Genomic DNA, 19,717 nt, shown 5'->3' on the forward strand with positions numbered 1-19,717 from the left:
GCAGGATGGGCGCAGTGAGGATGGGAAGTAGAGAGTGGCTTCCCCACGGAAAATTGGGCCCACCTGGTTCCCCACACACACACCCCTTCTCAGCCTGCCTTCCTCCGGGGCCCTGTGCCATGAGCTCAGGTGGCCAGACCATCCCGCACGGGGTGGGACAAGCACAGAGCTCAGCCTGGAAAAGGACATTCGTGGGACTCAATCCTTCCCCCCCAAACCCCTCACTTGAGAAGGTGGGCTTGTTTGCTGAGGCTCCGGCCTTCACCCGGACCCTGTGGTTCTCTCTTGGCGGGGTATCATGGCGCGCTGTGGTCTGACTGAATGTGTTTGGGAGAGACCTTCAGCCGGGGTGTCCGCGGGCAGACAGGCGGGCAAGTTGTGACTGGGGAGAAGTCCAGCACCCACACCCCCCAGGGACCACAGAGCCATGGTGGCCAGCGTGAGGAAGGGGAGAAGGGGACCGGGGAGGGCATGATCGCAATCCTGGCTGACCAGTTTTGCTGGCCTCCCTTCCCTCCTCTGAGCACACGATCCCGGTCGCATATTCAGACCAAGTAGCCCCAGGTCATGTTGCTATAAACACATATATCGCGGGCTGTGGCTGGGCACCTTCCCGTCCCAGGAGGAAGTGAGTGGAGACGGTGAGGCGCAGATTAAGGGAGGACATGTGGGTCCCAGGGGGAAGGAGGAGGTGGGTCCCCTGCCCTCCTGGAGTGTGCCCCTTTTGCCTTCCCCCTCACGCCTCCTCTCTAGCCAGGGAGGCAGTGGCGGCTGGCCTGGGGAGCCCTAGGCCCCGTCCTGCCTCGTTCTGCTGCCTGCCCAGCTCCGGGCCAGATCCCTCCCTCTCTACCACCTCCAGCTCCAGCACCAGCGCCACGCCCACCAGCGGTAGGTAGTTACCTACCTGGCAGGTAGTGTTACCAGGACTACAAGCTGGCAGGAGCACAGGGCCGCCGAGCACCCTCCAATCATGTGAAGGGTGCACCCGGGATCACGCACGTAACAGCTCACATGGCCACCTGACACCCCCAACGTGCGGGCCAGCCAACCCAGCAAACATGGGCGACAGCGTCCCCACCTTAAGGTCAGCTGAGTAGCAAGCGGAATTACATCTGCAACCTTCACCCCATCGCCGCCATGCAAGGTAACATACAAGCGGATTCCAGGAACTAGGACGTGGACACCTCTGGGGACCATTCCTCTGCCCACCACGCCCAGCTCCGTGTCCAGGGCTCACCTCCTCCTGCCCTCCTTGGGTGTGCCCATCCCCCCCAAGCATCTGCAGAGAAAGGCTGGCCAGATTTAGAGAAACTTGACAGTAAGTTGAAACCCTCCTTTTGCCCCATGCCAGTCACTTATCTCCTCAGTTTTCTTGAGATGACTGCTGTCTTGACTTTTCCACTTTCTTTTAAAGGATAGCAATCGCTATTTAATAAGTAACCTTTACAAAGATAGGATAAATTACAGGAAAGTACGTATTATATTTATGAAACACTGTATGTATACATAATTGTAGAAAGCCTACAATTTGACAAATGGATAGGAAGTGATCAAGCCATGTAACTACTACCCAGGTGAGGAATGGTACATTGCACTTCCAGAAGTGCCATATGTGTGGGTCCCTTTCTGTGAAGGACACCAAGTGCTAAATTTATAAACCACAGGATTCCATTTTTGTGATATTCTTGCAAAGTCCAAACCATAGGGACAGAGAGCAGATCAGTGGTTGTTAGTGTCTGGGGGTTGAGAGAAGGGGTTTAACTATCAGAGCATGATGGGTTTTGGCAGGTGATGAAAATCTTTTGTAGTTTGATTGTGGTGGTGGTTCCCTAACAGTATGAGTTTGTAAGGACTCATAGACCTTGATGCAAATTCTATCTCAGTAATCTTGAACTCTGCTTTCTGGGCTCAGAACTAGTTTGAAGTAACATGGCTAAATGCACCAAGAAGTTTGGAATTGCCGGTAAATATGGCACCCATTATGGTGCCTCCGTCAGGAAAATGGTAAAGAAGATTGAAATAAGCTAGCACGCTAAGTACACTTGCTCCTTTTGTAGGAAAACCAAGATGAGAAGACAAGCTGTGGGGATCTGGCGTTGTAGCTCCTGCATGAAAACAGACCCCGGTGGCTCCTGGACCTACAACACAGCTTCTGCAGTCACAGTAAAGTCTGCCATCAGAATACTGAAGGAGTTGAAAAAACAGTAGAAGCTTCACCAGTTGAAATACTGCTAGCCTATAATAAATGGGTTAATTTATGTAACAAAATTACTTTGTTGTTAAATTTATTAATTAGATCTTCTGATTTGTGTTGCATTAATTTTGCTTTCTCAAAAGACTTGGAAATTAAAAATCCTTCTAATTAAAAAAAAATTCTTGAACTTTTAAAAAATTGTGAAAAATACATTACTAATGGATACTGTGTCTTACCAATTATTTTTCTGAATTTGAGGTTCAGTGATCTCCTATAATGTGTGAATGTGAAATATTGTAGTACTTTATTTCTGAAGTTAATTCAAGTTTGTGTGTCTGGGATGGATCCGGTTTCATCATAGCGCATTGTTTTCCTTCTTATATCCTGTAGGATTCAGATTGCTAATATTCTGTTTCTGATTCTTGCTTCTTTATCATGAGTGTGTGATTGACCCGTGATTTTCCTTTCTCAACTTGTCCTTGACAGGATTTAGTATCCAGGTTATTGTATTCTCACAAAATGTTTTAGGGAGTGTCCCTCTTTTTCTAGTTTGTCTATGAATTTGTGTCACATTGAAAAATATTTTTGCCTAAGATGTTTGTCAGAAGTCAGAGGAGAAGCCTGGATTTTTTTAAAAAAGCTTTTTGACTAGTGATATATTTCTGTATGGTTATAGAACAATTCAGATTGGCTATTCCTTCTTGAGTCAGTTTTGGCAAGTTATTTTTTTTCTAGAAATTGGTCACCTAAGTTTCCAAATTGACTGGAATAAAATGGTGTATAATTATCTTCTTTTTCTCCAAATTTTATTTTTGAAATGTCTCTCCTACAGATAGTTGCAAGAAAATTGCAAGGAACACACATATATCCTTCACCTGCATTCATCTGTTATCATTTGTTATATTTGTCATTTTCTTTCTTTGTGTGTGTGTGTGTGTGTGTGTGTGTGTGTAATTGTTCCATTGAATAAGTTTAGTTACTTGAAGATATTACAGTACACTTTCCCTAAATACTTCAGCCGGTATCTCTTAAGAAAAGGAAACTACTGCTACAAAATCTTAAAATTATTACACTCAGAAAATTTAACATTGAGAGAATACAACTACCTATCATATAATTCTCACAAAAAATTTCTGATTGTCTCAATATTGGTTTTTGTGCATATTTCTTCAAAACACACTGTCTCCAGTCAAACACCATCATTGCATTCAGTTGTCATGTGTCTCTTGCGTCCTTTAAACTAGAGCAATTTTCAAGAATTTTTTTGGTCTTGCACAACATTGACATATTAAAGATCCAGTTCAGTTGTGTTTCAGAAAATTTTGATTGGATTTGCATTTTCTGATTCGAATTTCCTCCTGCTATTCCCATTTTCTTCTAACAGTTTTAAATTTTTATCTCTTAAATTTAAGTTAATTCATTTCAAATTTTTGTTAAGTGGTGTAAGATAGGAGTCCAGTTTAATTCTCTGCATGGGTTTAACCAGTTTTCCGAACAGCTTTTATCAAAGAGACTATTGTATCTCATTGATAGGAGAAGCAAATCCATTTACCTTTAGGATAATTAATATGTAAGGACTTACCAATGCCATCTTACTGTTTTCTGACTATTTTTGTAGTTCCTTAATTCCTTTCTTTTTCTCTTGTTCCTTTCCTTTGTGAATTGATGATTTTCCTTAGTGTTATGCTTTAATTCCTTCCTCTTCATCTTTTGTGAATCTATTGTATAGTTTTGCTTTGTGGTTACAACGAGGCTTATATAAAACATCTTACAGATATAACTGTGTTTTACAGTGATAGCTATTTAATCACGTATAGAAATGCTATTCTTTTACTCCCCCTCATTTGTTTTGATGTTGCCATTTTCATAATTTTTTTCATTTTCATATTTTTACATTATGTTGAAGTTTTAGCAATTTTAATACTTTTGTTTTTAATCTTTATACTAAACTAGCTACTTCACCGTATTACATTATGAGATTATTCTGAATCTGAGTATACACTTTCCATTACCAGTGTGTTGTATATATTTTCATGTGTTCATGATACTAACTAGCATCCTTTTGTTTCAGCTTGAAGATCTTCCTTCAGCAGTTCTGGTAAGGCAGACTTAGTGGCAATGAATTCCCTCAGCTTCTATTTATTACAGAAAGTCTTTATCTCATCATTTCTGAAGGATAAATGTGGTGGGTAAGGTATTCCTGGTTGGAAGTATCTTTCTATAATTGCTTTGAACATATATTATCACCCTGTTCCCTCCTGGCCTTCAAGGTCTCTGCTGAGAAATGCACTGCTACCTTATGGGGGTTCCCTTGTATGAGAGGTTATTTTTTCCATGCAACTATTAAAATTCTTACTTTATCCTTGATTTTACATACTTCTATTGCAATGTGTCTTAGAGAAGATTGTATGGGATGGATTGAAATCCTAGAAATAACTATTAGCGTCAGGAGGGTTTCAACTTACTGTCAAGTTTCTCTAAATCTGGTAGGTAGTTACCTACCTGGCAGGTAGTGTTACCAGGACTACAAGCTGGCAGGAGCACAGGGCCGCCGAGCACCCTCCAATCATGTGAAGGGTGCACCCGGGATCACGCACGTAACAGCTCACATGGCCACCTGACACCCCCAACGTGCGGGCCAGCCAACCCAGCAAACATGGGCGACAGCGTCCCCACCTTAAGGTCAGCTGAGTAGCAAGCGGAATTACATCTGCAACCTTCACCCCATCGCCGCCATGCAAGGTAACATACAAGCGGATTCCAGGAACTAGGACGTGGACACCTCTGGGGACCATTCCTCTGCCCACCACGCCCAGCTCCGTGTCCAGGGCTCACCTCCTCCTGCCCTCCTTGGGTGTGCCCATCCCCCCCAAGCATCTGCAGAGAAAGGCTGGCCGCTGGTGGGCGTGGCGCTGGTGCTGGAGCTGGAGGTGGTAGAGAGGGAGGGATCTGGCCCGGAGCTGGGCAGGCAGCAGAACGAGGCAGGACGGGGCCTAGGGCTCCCCAGGCCAGCCGCCACTGCCTCCCTGGCTAGAGAGGAGGCGTGAGGGGGAAGGCAAAAGGGGCACACTCCAGGAGGGCAGGGGACCCACCTCCTCCTTCCCCCTGGGACCCACATGTCCTCCCTTAATCTGCGCCTCACCGTCTCCACTCACTTCCTCCTGGGACGGGAAGGTGCCCAGCCACAGCCCGCGATATATGTGTTTATAGCAACATGACCTGGGGCTACTTGGTCTGAATATGCGACCGGGATCGTGTGCTCAGAGGAGGGAAGGGAGGCCAGCAAAACTGGTCAGCCAGGATTGCGATCATGCCCTCCCCGGTCCCCTTCTCCCCTTCCTCACGCTGGCCACCATGGCTCTGTGGTCCCTGGGGGGTGTGGGTGCTGGACTTCTCCCCAGTCACAACTTGCCCGCCTGTCTGCCCGCGGACACCCCGGCTGAAGGTCTCTCCCAAACACATTCAGTCAGACCACAGCGCGCCATGATACCCCGCCAAGAGAGAACCACAGGGTCCGGGTGAAGGCCGGAGCCTCAGCAAACAAGCCCACCTTCTCAAGTGAGGGGTTTGGGGGGGAAGGATTGAGTCCCACGAATGTCCTTTTCCAGGCTGAGCTCTGTGCTTGTCCCACCCCGTGCGGGATGGTCTGGCCACCTGAGCTCATGGCACAGGGCCCCGGAGGAAGGCAGGCTGAGAAGGGGTGTGTGTGTGGGGAACCAGGTGGGCCCAATTTTCCGTGGGGAAGCCACTCTCTACTTCCCATCCTCACTGCGCCCATCCTGCCCCTGTCCCTGTTAGCTCCTGGCAGAGCAGTCTCCTGAACGAGCTCCCTGCTGCTAAGATGAGGCCTGCGCCAGCCCCTCTGAGGCAGCCTTCCCTGCCACTGTCCTTCCTTCAACACACACGGGAGGGCTCAGAGCTCAGAGGATCACAGAGTCGGATCCACAGCCTCCTCTGCGGGCTCCCAATTGAGCATGCCCGCACCCTGTCCGGGGTCTGGGGACTTCCATGACAGTCCCCTCCTGATGAGGGAATTTAACAGCACCCCCTGAAAGGTAGATCCGCCCCTTGCTTCTGCTCATTCAGTATCTTACCGGTTCTTGACCACAGTCTCCCCCCTTTACTCCCTGACTCACACCGCTCTCCCCCCAGGGACATTATCCCTGATTAATTTTATTCACACACACACACCCACAGATGAACAAACGCACACACCAACCTTGACTGTTCTGGGGACCATCGACCCGCCCACACCCCGGCTTCTGTGCGTGAAACACCCGGTCTCTCGGGAAGGGTGTCTGGTCTGGCAGAAGCGACCCTCACCTCACTCAGACCCAGATCTGTCCCTCTGAGTCTCAGGCCAGCACAGCCCTGGGTCCCGGCTGAAGGAAGGAAGCCATCCCCACCCGTCAGCGAGGGGGAAATGGAACACGGAGTCCAGACAAAATCTCCCGTGGCCTGAAGGGGCAGTCAGGGAGCCGGAGCGGGGACACGGAAATAGCGCTTCCGGAAAAACCTGGGTCATGGTGGTGGTCGAACAGCATTGGAAGGGGACCAGGCAGGCACATCGAGACCCATCACGCACCCTTGCCATAGAAGCGGGCGGCCACTTTCCAACCAAGGGTCCGGAGACGAGCAGGCAGGAGGTGGGGGGGGGGCGGGGGGGGAGGTGGCTTGCACACGAGGGATAGGAGGACTCTGATGGCTAGACCATCCGTTTCCGGCCGCTGGTGGGCAGTTTGCCCCAGAGCCCCCACAAGCCTCGACGGCCCCACCTCCAGCCCAGAGACCGACCTGTGCTTTTGCCCTGTTTCCCGTACCTCCCCTCTGGCTCTGCACCCCAGTGAGCTGTGACTTCTGTGACTTCTGCCTCCACCCCGCCACCGCCACCGAACCCAAGGAGGGAGAAGTGAGGCCCTGGAATCCCAGTGTCAAGGCCCAGGGCTAAAGAGGAGAGGGGGAGGATGCGCCAGTTTCCGGGCCAGGGGTCCTTGTGCGTGGTGGCAGCAGAGGGAGGGAAGGACTCCGCCGAGGGGACTGGGCCCAGGAAGGAAGGGGCAAGAGGAGCTCAAGTGTGCTCTTTACCCCGGGTTGAAGCACAGGGGCAGGGAAGGCCAGCGAGGGCAAGCCCTGGGAGTGATCAGGGACACTCAGATGGCAGAGCAGGGGGGCTGGGAGGAGCAGGACAGCGATCCCAAGGAGGGAAGGGAAGGGGGACTGCAGCTCTGGAAGGGGCCCCGGGTTCCTGCTGCAAGGGGAGGGGGTAGGGGGGAGAACGGAGACGGACGGGGAGTCCGGGACCCAAAAAGAGGGGGAGATGAGGGGAGAAACCGAAGGGGGCCCACGGGGGGAAAGGGAGCACATGCCCACATGGATCCCAGAGTGGCGTGGGGGGCACGCTGCGGGCGGGATGGCAGGGCTCCTAGCACAGGCCGGCCCACACTCCCCGCAAGGGCAAGGCCTACCACATGACCCCGGAGGTCCTGTTCTGGAAAAGGCTGTGACAGGGAGCAGCTCCCTGCCCCGCCCCGCCCCTCTCCCATCCCAGGCCGAGCACCCCCCCCACACCCCACAGAGAGGGCAGACCACAGACCTGAGAGGTACTTTAATTTGAAACTGCTGTGAACTGGGGCGGGGAGGGGGGCAAAAGAACAGGGAGAGGAAGCCTTGGCTGAGGGCGGCCAGGAGGGAACCGGCTTGGCCGCAGCTCCCCGGCTCCGAAGGCACCAGCTGCCCCTCTGGGACACAGATGCTGGGCTCAGCCGGCCCGACAGCGCAGGGTCCGGGAAGAGCCCGAGCCAGGGCCAGCCCCCGGCCCTGCCGCCAGCCACGGCCATGCAAAGGGCAGCGGGGTGTGTCACGCTCCCTTCAGAGGCTCTGGCCCTTGTCAGTCAGGGACTGCATGGCTGCTGAAACAGAGACAGGCGTCAGCACGCCCTCCAGACACGGGGAGAGAGAAGCCCGGACCCCGACCCCGCGGGGAACCGCCGAGCCCTGCGCCCCGAGATCCCCTCCAGCCCCGGGCCTGACTCCCTCACCCACCACCTCAATTCCATATGGACACGTCCTCTAAGGGAACAAACTGCGGCCAGCACTTCTCCAGCTTTGGGGCACATCGGACTCGTTCAGCCTACGGAACAGACACACACACGCGCACACACGCACACGTACACACACGCATGCGTAAACGTACACACACGTGCACACGCGCACATGCATGCACGCACACGCACACACGCGCACACATGCACATGCACACATGCACACGTCCACACACATGCGCGCGCACACACGCACACGTACACACACGCACAATGCACCTGCATGCACACACGCACACATACACACGCACACGCACGCGCGCGCACGCACACACACTCGCACGCACGCACGCCTTGCAAGCCGTATCAAGGAGCAGTTAACGGGAAAATGAAGGAGGCATCTGCAAACGTCCTAAAAGAGGGAGACCTCTGTTGGCACCGGCAGAGCGCGCACGCAGTCGAGGCAGGGCTTCCCGTTCGTGCACACACCCAGCTGCACACGCACAGCAGGCTCCGGGCCAGGCCTGCCAGGTCCTGTCCCCACAGGAATGCCGGTCCCTGGGAGGCCGCCTGCACCTGCAGCCCATCCTGGGTTCCGCACCAAGGACCCCCCCCAGCCCCCCAGCCTGCCTCTGCCCCAACCCGGCCCCGGACCGAGGTTCCTCATACCAAGCTGCTCTTTAAGGTCGTCTATTTCCCTCTGTAGCACCAGACACTAGGCCCGCAGACAGCAGAGAGAGAGAGAGACACAAACCATTAGTATCCTCTGGCTTCCTCTCTCCTCGACCTCCCCCTCTCCCACGGGCACTACGGCCCCAGGCCCAGTGGCTAGACCCGCACAGGCTCCTCAGTGGAAAGGGGGCGCCTTCCCTCTGCGGGGAGCGGACGGGAGGGGGGGAACACCTATGTCAGTCTAGCCTGGACCTGGATCCCACCCTCCGGTTTGGGCCCGCATTCCTAGGAGCCCCGGGGAGCGTTACCCGCAGACAGCCCTGCGCGCCAGCCGGTGGTTCCTGCTGCCTTCCTGGCCTTGCGGGCTGGCCCGGCGGCTCCTGGTCACCTGCGAGGGACAGGACGTCCGACCCAGCTTCCCAGGCCCCCAGGGAGCTGCAAAGGGCCTCCACGGGGTGGAACGTGAGGCAGCACCACCCTCTGCTGGCCGCAAGCGGCCCCTGCTCTGGCAGCAGCTGCAGCCTTCTCTCGGGCCCGTCCCCCCTGCCCCCCCGGGCCAGCCCAGCCTTGACGGTGGCCCCCCCCCCCCCGGGACTGGGGCTCTGGCTTGGACTCTCCCAGAGCGGCAGCACGGCCAGCGCCTGGGACGAGCAACGTGGCCCAACAGGACGGAACAGAATCTGAGGCTCTGCTCTGCGGAAGGTCTACGTCCGGGGCTGCAGTTTGGGGCGCTGCCACGCAGAACCCCTGCTGCACAAACCCCACGCGGGGGAGGATGTGGCTTAAGGCCGGTCCGTCGAGACCCCATTTCCTGTGGGAGAAGCTCCCCTGGGAGGGAGGGAGGCGGGGAACAAAGCTGAGCCCCCAGCAGAGCCGGAGCCAGAGGCTTCCCTCCTCATCCCCTCCCTACCCCCCGCACTCCTGTGACACCCACAAGACTCACCGGCGAGGGCAGGCCCTCTGTGCAGGACGTCTCCCTGGCTCAGGGCCAAGGGCTCCGAGCTTCCTGGAACTTGGGGGGCTCTGGTGTGGAGGTCACCGCTGCTGCACACCCTGCGATGCATGCACGAAGATGGGCCTGGCCTCCGTGTTGGAAGCTAAAAGAAAAATTTCTCACCGACCTGGACTTGGGATGTGGGATGTGGTGTGTGCGTGTGAGTGCGCGCGTGTGTGTGTGAGTGTGGGTAGGCGTACACACGTGTGCACGTGCGTGTAGCAGCTGGGGTGAGGCAGGGAATAGGGAGGGGAACTCAGAGGCTGGTCTGGCTGGCGCTTCCTCCCTCAGTCAGCCCCGGGCCAGGAGGCAGAGCTGAGCCAGGGAGCAGAGCAGGGCACTGACAAAGCCCAGGCGTCTAAAGACTGAAGGTTCGTGGACCAAGCCTGGAAATCAGCTACCAGCCCTCCCTTCATCGCGGCCCCTCCCTGGGGGAAGGAGGCAGGAAACGGGCCAAGGGTCCGGAATGGTGGCGGGCACACACGCACTGCTACCCTAGGTTAATGTCTGCCCCTGAGAAGACGACCCACGACGCGCTCTGGCGTGCCCGTGATCCCAGTGACCCAGGGGCACCCACGGCAACCCCTGAAGTAGGGACAGAGGGAGCATGGGTAAAGAAGTGGGCAGAGGGGGAGGGGAAGGGCACCCCGAGAGGAGGAGCATGGCCTACTCACTTGGCCCTTTGGGAGGACCGCGTCTCTGTTCGAGTCACTGCCTTCTCCCGCAGCGGCCGCCACCTCTGCCTCCCGCGTCCTCCTGGCCACAGATTTCTTGCCGGCGGCGCCTGCGTGCTTGGACTGTTTGGGTCCCGAAGGGACCAAGGAATACCTCTTGGACCTCCCAAGCAGCGGGACACCGGAGATTGGGGGGAAGGTGGCTGGTTCCGGGGGAGCAGCCGACACTCTCTGCCCCCAGGAAGGGAAGCTTTTGCCCGGGACCACTTTTGAGGCCCCCCCTAGGCATTTCTTCTCCTGGGCCGCCTTCCTCCTCGAGGGGGCCTGGGGCAGGCCGCCTGCAGCAGCAGCAACAGCAGCAGCTCCCCGGTAGCTGGGCCTGCTCTCCCCCTTCCCCCAGACCACACTTGGCATTTTCTTAGAGGAGGCGATGTCCAGCTCTCCAACGGCCGGCCTCTCCACTACCGAAGTGAACCCTCGGGCAGCGGAGGTCAGGAAAGGGCCCGGCACGTGAAGGAAACTCTCCCTGACGTGGAAATAAGCGTGTCTGGCTGTGTCCCCGGGATCCTTGGGGCTGCTGGGCTTGGCTGAGCCGCCTTCTTTGGAGTGAATGCTCACCCTCATCAGCTGTATCTCGCTGAACTCATCTGAGGACTCGGGGTCGGAGGGCAGCCCGCCGGGGCCTTCGGCGGCCGGGGGCCGCTGGCGATCCACCCGGACGGTCGACGGGCCCTTGGCGCCTCCTGTCGGGTTCCCCCAGGCCCGGCCCCCCTCGGGCCCACCGACGTGCAGCGGGGCGGCGGAAGGCGGCCGCGACTTCACGCGGCCCAGGGCGAGCGCGCCTCGCCCACTGGGCCCCGCCTCGAGGCCGGCCCAACCGCCCGACGCCTCCGCGCCGCAGCTCTCCGCGGACGGCTTTCTCCGCAGGCCCAGGGCCTCGCGGTCTGTCAGCTGTTGCGCCGTGTCCGCCGCGGACTCGTCGGCGAGGTGGCACGCGTAGTCCCGGGCGTCCCCCTCGTCGTCGGCCGGGGAGCCGGGGCGGCCTTCGCGGCCCCACAGCACCGGCCCTCCCGCTTCCATCACTTCCCGCTCGGACTCGAAGCCCTCGGCGTCCGGGAACCCGCCCTCGCCCTCGCCGCTGGGCGGCGGCCCCAGATCCAGACCTCGTGCCGGGGCCCGCGGGGCCCGGGGGCCGGCGGGGAGGACGCTGGCCTGCCCCCCGCCCTCCGGGCCCAAACCCGCTCCCAAGACAGACACCTCCTCCGGAGCGCTCATGCCGGCCACGCCGCGCAGCCCGGGCTCGAGGGAGACGATCTGCCCTGGTCCCGGCGCGACAGGCCAGAGCGGAGAGGCGCCAGGCGATTGGCGCGCGACGTGCGACGGGAGCCGCGAGGCCTCCTGGCGACGCAGGCGGGCACCACAGGCACCGCACGAGATCACCTCAAACAACGCGCGGCTCTGTGCGCGCCTCTGACGCCTGCGCCGTGGCCTCCTCATTGGTCCGCGCTCCTCCTTGGCCCTCCCCTTGTTGGCCCGCCCCTCGAGGCCCTAACCAATAGGGTCGAGGTCCTTTGGTTCGCCCTGGAGCCGGTCGCGGGCTGGGTGTCCGCGAGTCCGGGCGTTGGTCCGGCTGTTCGGGTCCCGCCGCCCCTGGGCCAGAACCTGCTTTCCACTTGGAGTCACGGCTCTGAGCCTCCGTCTTCCCCATCCGCCGAGCCCGGTGTGCCGGCACCTGTCTCCGGGGTCGTGGGGACGACAGGTCGGGACGGAGGTGAGGCACCTAGCGCACAGAGGCTTCACCGGCTTCTGTTCCACCGCGGCACTTAGGACCCGATGGGCAAGGGGGCACGGGAAGCCCGCAGTCAGCCATCGGGGGACGGGTGGCATACTTTCCCCGCGAAGGGTCCGAGAGCAAACGTTGTCATATTTACGTGCCTTTGGGTCTCTGTCGCAACCCCTCGACCACGCTGGGCGATCAGATTGGTCCGTGGCTCTGTGCCCAGGGAACTTTATTGGCAGGCGGGTTTGGCGCACGGGCTGGGCTTTGCCCCCCTCCTCCCGGCCCCTCCTCCTCTCCGAGGCAATTCAAAAAGGAGGAGGGAATCCCAGTGGCCAGTGCACACACCAAAAGTCGCGCACCGTCGCTAATCCCGGAGGTGCGAACTAAAACCTCAAATCGGTGTTCACACACCAGACTTTCGACGATCAAAGACCTGAACCATTCCAAGGGCGGGAGCGGTTGTGAGCAAACCGGTGCTTTTGCCCACTGCTGGGGCTGGGGGTGGGGGTGGGGGCGGGGGCGGGGGCGGCGCAGAACAGCCCTTTGGGAGGGTATTTGGCAGAATCAATGCAAAGCAACTTACACAAGAGGTACTACATGCCTGGCCCTCACGTAAGCGCTGTAGTTGACTAGTCACGCATCCACAAGACACTCCTAGAGTCGGGGTACCCACTATTCCCGCCCTCTTCCAGGGGAGGAAACGGGCACTGAGAGGTTCAGCCCCTCGCCCAAGGTCATTAGGATTGCTGGGATCCCTGGCAGGATCAAAAGCACGCAGTGTGGCTCCCGAGTCCTCGCTTTGAGCGGAAAACCTTAAAGCAGAGAAGACGCACATTCCCTCTGCCACCCAGCAAATCTGCTGCCGGCTACTTCTCCTGGAGACTCGCTCGTTCATGTAGCGGATAAGGAAGGACACGTGCACTAGGACGTTGGTGATGAGAAAAAACTGGGAACGCTCTAAATTCCCATCAGTGAGGAAATGGTGCCTCTCACCAGGCAAGCAACGGGAAGTGTGTGCATCCCGAAGACTTGAAAGGCGGCAGGCAAAAGGAACGCGAGAGGCCACGTTCACAGATTTCAAAGCACCCTCGTGACTGAATAGAGCAATTTGGAGGTCAGTGGAGCTGGACACACATTTGTAAATAATGAAATGAAGAGAAAACAAGAGCCACTCCTATATCGAGACTACGTAGAGGTGTACGTACAAGTATGTCGAAAGGTCTGGAGCAAGGCACAACTAAGTAGGCCTAACGGTGGTGGGGGCCGTGGGGGTGGGGCGCCAGTTGTCTCTCAGATTTTCCTGAAACTACCCGTCCCCAGCTTCTCTGAGCTGAGCAGTCCTGATAGCTGGGCAGTGGTCCCTGCTTCCCTTGGCTTCTGGGAGGTCCTGGCGTGTTAGAATTTCCCTTGCTTGCCACCCAGCCCCTACTCGAAGGGCCCTCCGTTCCTTCCGTACTTTTCCGTCCTCGCTTTCCCATTCGTGCTCCTCTGTCTGCCCCTCGCCTCTCCTTCCCGCATCCTACTCTGGCTGATCCCCAAGAGAGGCCTGGGGTGCCTGAACACTCCTTGCCTGCGTGAGCTCCAAGGCCCAGTGTCACTGGGTCTGCGCCTGAGAAGCCTGTGGTGCTGGAGAAGGTTACAGAGCCGGGGAGACTGGGCACACTCTAAGTCTGCGATAAGCCTCCTCCTCAAGCGTGCCCCCCACTATCCCTGCCTGTGTGTGAAAAACGCCCTCTCCCACTTCTCCCATTGACTCTTAAGGTCATGGTGTGCTATTTCAGACATGCTAAAATGGATCACAAGGGATAGAGCAGAATCTCCTCTACCCACCACCCTCCTAGGAAACATTGCCGATGGATCCAGTGGAGGCCTCCTTGTCCCTCTCCCCCACAGACAGAATCCTAGAGCCTTTTCACACCTTCCCCACTCTCCTCATCCCTGGGGCTCTCCCACCTCCTCTTTGGTTGCATCCTATAGGTCGCCACTGGTGTCCATAATCTCTGCTAACTCTCCCCCTTCAGCCTCGCCAGGATCCAATATTGGTTTCGGCTCACCTGTTCGGTCTGCGGTGGGGACCTATGTCAGAGGATCCACTTGGCCTCCCCCACCATGATAGCTTCTTACCCCACAGACCAATGACCCAATGTGGGGGTTTTTGCCCCAAGTGCCACGTGTATCAGTTGTCAACCCGTGGACTGGAGAAGTGACCCCTGCCTTGGTCCATGACTGGATCCCTATCCCCAACTCCTTTTATTTACCAGGGTCTCCTAAGCCCCAGTCTAACCAGGCCCCGCAGTGACACTTTGGGGCTCCAGAATCAATGTCACCTCAGACCGTGTCCAATCGTCCTAGACACGTCTGGGTATTCCTCTTTCCCCAGGGCACCGTCACTTGAGAAAGGGCAGTCCTTTTCTGTAGAGAAGGACAGTGGCATCATAAACAGTATATATACTCACCGCCTGGTTTCCAGACCCTTCCTCCTCAGGACTCCCCCACCTCTTCAGCCAGTGGGGCCGGTCTCAAAATCGGCTCCGGACCGGGAACTGAGCAACAAATCGTGACTCTTTCCTGGGACGACCACCCTCTTTTCTCTTGCCTTTTTCTGGCTGTCATTACCCCGAGGGAGCCAGGCTGTCGGAAGCATCCTCTCAGCTCCGTGCCTGTCAAGCACTCTCTCTCTTTTTTTTTTTTTTTTAATTTTTTTAAAGATTTTTTTTTTAAATTTATTCATTTGACAGAGATACAGAGAGAGATTGCATGAGCTGGGGAGAGGGGGAGAGGGGGAGGGAGAAGCAGGCTCCCCGCTGAGTCAGGAGTCCGATGTGGGTCTCGATCCCAGGACCCCGGGATCATGACCCGAGCCAAAGGCAGATGCTCCACCATCTGAGCCACCCAGGCGCCCCAAGTCAAGCACTCTTGACTGCCCCTCTGACCTTGCCGGTTGTTACTGCAGACCTGGTCTCCTGGAGTCTCTTGATCTAGAGCCACCCCTGCCCTCTATTACGTCAGAATTCCATCGTTCCCATGGATGGGAATGCGCCCAGGCCGGGACCACTTTCCTTCCGTCATCTGCATCGGCCTGCAGAGGGGAGCAGCCGCTGAGCTTCTTGGTGATGCTGGGGCCCCCTCTCACCAGAACACCCCCGATGGCTTTGGTGAATGGTGTGTCCTCTCGGCCCTCCCATGGAGCATAACCGTCTGGCCATGTGCCCGGCCTCACGGGTTCTGTCCGTTCCAGCATGCCTGCCTCACTCAACCCCTTTGTTCCTTCCTCTGCCACCTGCTGGTCCAAGGCAGGGACTCGCGCTTCCCTCCCTGTGGGCCATCACTTCCTTAAAGCTTTGAAGGGCCACTCTGGTGGTGAATTTACTCCGTCTCCTGGAGTCCCTGCCAGTATGGGAAATCCCGTGGGACGACATCGTGCCCCCCCACTCAGTAAAACCTGCTTATCCAGTCTTCCCTTTCCTGTCCTCTTGATCCGGCACCCTCAAAATCCAATCCCAGGGATATTTCCCCTGCTCCTACCAGTACAGACCGGCTATTTCTTGCAACTCCCTCGGCGTATAATTTCTTCTCTCCCTTATCAGGCTTGGCATATCCCCAGCGAGGTTATGGAGAGAAGATCAGGGCTTCCACTGGGAGGGGCACCTGTGGCTTTGGCGGCGAGCATTCTCTGTAGCATCTATCGGCACATGCTGGGTCTTGCTAGGGAGCGAAGGGCCACCCTGGAAGCTCTGAGACCTCAGGGGGTGGGGCCCCGGAACAAAGGAATCAAAGGGCATATGAGAACACATCTATCTAACACAAAAGGTGGTAGTCCCGGAGAAACAGAGGCGCAAAAAGACACGAGAAATGCATAAAACTCATGGCAATACATCATCTGTAAATTTACCCCTAGTTTGAATGCATTAACCGCGAGGTACAGAGAGGATCAACCCGGTGTGAGACCCTGGGGATTCAACTGTATGCTTTGGGCGGGGGATGTACTTCCGATAACGCCCCAAACCCACTGAGGGAGAAAGGACCGAGGATGATCTACTGAGAGTTCAGCAGCCAGCGTGTGCTGTCCTGGCCATGATCACAACAGACAAAGTGGGCCTTTAAGGCAGAAAGTGTTCCCAGAGATGGAACTGGACATTTTACCATGATAAAAGGATCCACCGATATGGGAGACATCACTATTGTAAACTTAGATGCACATAAGTACAGAGCCTCAAAATACAACAGAACTTGACAAAATTGATGGCAGAACTAGAGCATTCAACGGTGATACCTGGAGGCTTTAATACTCCGTCTCAATAATTGACAGAAGGACTAGACAGAAAATTCGCAAGGGTGTAGAAGACCTCAACAGCCGTGTCCATGAACTTGAACTAACTAACACCTACAGAGCACTCCATTCAACAGCAGTTGTGTACACACCCTTTTCTTTAAAAAATTTTTTTTTATTTAAATTCAATTTAGTTAACATATCCTGTATTATTCGTTTCAAGGGTAGAATTTAGTGATTCATCAGTTGCACATAACACTGAGTGCTCATTTCATCACGTGTCCTCCTTAATGCCCATCACCCAGTTATCCCATCCCCCACCCGCCTCCCCTCCAGAAACCCTCAGAACTCTGTTTGTTCCCTAGAGTTAAGAGTCTCTTATGGTTTGCTTCCCTCTCTGTTTTTATCTTATTTTATTTTTTCTTCCCTTCCCCTAGGCTCATCTGTTTCTTTCTTCCAGTCCACATTCTTTTCAAGTCCACATCACCATTTTCTAGGATAGAACATCCTGAGGGCCATGAATCTAATCTCAACAACTTTGAAGGGATCTAAATTATGCAAGGATTTAGCGCTGTGGTGGTAGAGGTGTGTGAGAGACTCAATACCGCCTAAGGAACGCTTCAAGGAAAATGATCTTGGGAAACAGCCAGCTTTTGGGACAACCAAGATGATTTGGGGAACATCTAGAGACGTTGAGGATATTGGGGTCCTTTCTGATCACTCACCCTCTTCGCTCTCACCTGGTGACTTTGCTTCCCATTTCCCTGAGAATAGAGGGCAACCAGTAGAAAACTTCCCTCCTTCCTCCTACATGTGTCCCTCCATTTGGGATCACTGGTACCAACGTACAATCATGTCATTCCTCCTAACTTAAAAAAAAAACAAAAACCCTCTTCTGATCCCACTTTCCATTTGAGCTACCCTACATTTCTCGGCTCAGCCTTACAGAAAAACTCCTTTTAAAGAGTTGTGTCGGGGGGGCGGGGCGCCTGGGTGGCACTGTCCGTTCTGCATCCGACTCTTGATTTTGGCTCAGTTCTTGGTCTCAGGGTGGTGAGATCGAGCCCTGTGCTGGGCTAGGCTCTCAGCCCGGAGTCTGCTTGAGATTCTCTCTCCCTCTCCCTCTGCCCCTCCCGATCATGCTCCCCTGCCCTCTCTCTTAGATCAATAAAGAAATCTTAAAAACATAAAATGTTGTTTGTACTCACTGTATCAACATCCTCTCCTCCCATTCACTCTTCCTCTCTTGTTCAAATTTAGCAAAACGTTACTGAATGCTTGCCACGTGCTGGGCACTGTTCTAAGATCTGGAGCTACATCGGTGAACATGACTAAAGGAACTTCCATTTCTGTCATAGTCCTATCAGCCGTCTTTTCCAAATCTTCAAATATCTTCCTTCCTTTGTTCTTGGAGCATGCCTTCCAGTCTTTATTGGTTGCTAAGGGTGCTGCATCAACCTAGAACATTCCTTTGCTAGACCCCCAAGTGCGGTCTGGGGCCTCTTGGAACCCACTTTTTTTGTTGTTGTTCTTTACTACAATGCTTTTGATGGGATACATCCTCCAGGTACTTCCTGAGAAAAGGCACATGGTAAGTGACTTCTTTTGAGACTTTACATGGGCAAAGTTTGTCTCTATCTCATACTCAATTGATACCTGGATGTATAAATTTTAGGCTGAAATTTTCCCCCAAGGATTTTGAAGGCATTGATCCACTGTTTTTTTTTAAACTTCCAGTGTCACTTTTGAGAAGTCTCCCATGATTTTGAAGGCTATTATCAGTCCCATTGTTTTTATGTCACCCATTAAATTTTTTTAAAATAATAACTTTGAAATTATTATGGTAAAATTAACCTTTTTTCCTTTGTTGGTTTTCAGTACCCTGATTTTTAACATATGGGTAAATCATGTAACTATCACCGTAATCAACCTACAAAACCGTTTCTGCAAAACCAACTTCCTCAGGGACATGCATGGCGATATATCTGGGCTCCATTTCAGTGTCTGGCCTTTTTCCAAACAGGACCCTGATCTTCCTGTAACAGACCTGTTTTAGTTGAGGATGTAACCCTCTCTGACGTTTTGCTTCTATTGCCGCCACATCATCTGTGAGCTCCTCAGTGTGTTTGCTGTTTCTCTGCTGAATGGAAGGGCCTTTTTGTAAGTTACCAAGGAAGTCCTGTGTGTCTCACCCTCAGCCCTTAACTTTTTGGTAATGTTCCTTACTTACTCATTATGTCTCTTCAGGGCATCAGTACAACTTAGTGATGACCAGCCACCTCTGCCCTCCCTTGGACTTTGTGCACTTCATACCATTCAAAGGCCTGAATCATCTCACAAGCTAGGGTAAAAGCCACCACTGGGATGTTTCCCCAGGTATGTATAAGCGAAACCTTAAGCACTCAGGGGTTAGCCTTGTGCTATTGATTATCCATGCCACACAGAACATTCAGGATGGTACTTACTGTTGTTGCCATTTGGGTAACGAGTGAGCCAGTCCATAACCCCCCCACCTTCCGGCCTGTTACTCAGACGACTCCTGGCTACCCCTGTTGTTAGTTTGGTTCCTACAAAAATATGGACACCAAGACATGATTGGATGTGAAAGATCATTGTGGGGGAATGGCATGTGCAGAATAAAGGAGAAGCAGCAAGAGTAGGCAGTAATACTATTTAGAGTGTGATGCATGTTTGACATCTGTAAGACAAATGCGGGAGAATGGGGGTGGGGGGCCAGGGGGTCAAATAAGAAGAATCTCAGATGCTGTTTAGTTCTAAAACTAAAGTGTAGACTTTAGTTTAGTTTATTCAGGCTCACGTGGAATCCCCAACCCAGGGCCGACAGTAAGAGGAGTCCTGTCCTGCAGCAGTGTGTCCCTGCCATGCTCAGTCACTGGCTGGCAGCTTCCCAGAGGATGTGCCGTCTTGGCACAAACTTAGTTGTGGAGTCAAAGAGGTGGCATCTAGCGCTTGTCATTCCACTATACTCCCTCTAACAGGAGATCTGAAGGGCACATTTTGGGGTCACCACAGGCCAAAGATGATGCAGAAGTCAAAGATGACTAAAATTCCTGTTTTTGAGTTATTTCCTG

General features: G+C 54.4%; 1 protein-coding gene and 1 pseudogene across 2 annotated transcripts; one reads left to right on the top strand and one right to left on the bottom strand.

Moving 5' to 3' along the window:
• Nucleotides 1-1,836: 1,836 nt before the first annotated feature.
• LOC116625362 lies at nucleotides 1,837-2,351 on the top strand (annotated as a pseudogene).
• Nucleotides 2,352-7,804: 5,453 nt separating this feature from the next.
• Nucleotides 7,805-11,928, bottom strand: LOC116625384 (uncharacterized protein CXorf49 homolog). Of its 2 annotated transcripts, none has more exons than XM_032393884.1 (5): nucleotides 10,576-11,928; nucleotides 9,851-10,004; nucleotides 9,216-9,295; nucleotides 8,905-8,950; nucleotides 7,805-8,100 (listed from the first exon to the last, which is right to left on the bottom strand). In XM_032393884.1, exons 1-5 carry the CDS (start codon nucleotides 11,848-11,850, stop codon nucleotides 8,063-8,065), a joined length of 1,593 nt encoding a protein of 530 aa, XP_032249775.1. In that variant the 5' UTR covers nucleotides 11,851-11,928; the 3' UTR covers nucleotides 7,805-8,062. The 2 variants fall into 2 exon arrangements, with proteins under 2 accessions (XP_032249775.1, XP_032249773.1); XM_032393882.1 differs by having other exon boundaries at nucleotides 7,805-8,103.
• Nucleotides 11,929-19,717: the final 7,789 nt, after the last annotated feature.

The sequence above is a fragment of the Phoca vitulina genome, unplaced genomic scaffold, assembly GCF_004348235.1.
Source record: "Phoca vitulina isolate PV1807 unplaced genomic scaffold, GSC_HSeal_1.0 scaffold77, whole genome shotgun sequence".
In the NCBI taxonomy this organism is placed as follows: Eukaryota; Metazoa; Chordata; class Mammalia; order Carnivora; family Phocidae; genus Phoca; species Phoca vitulina.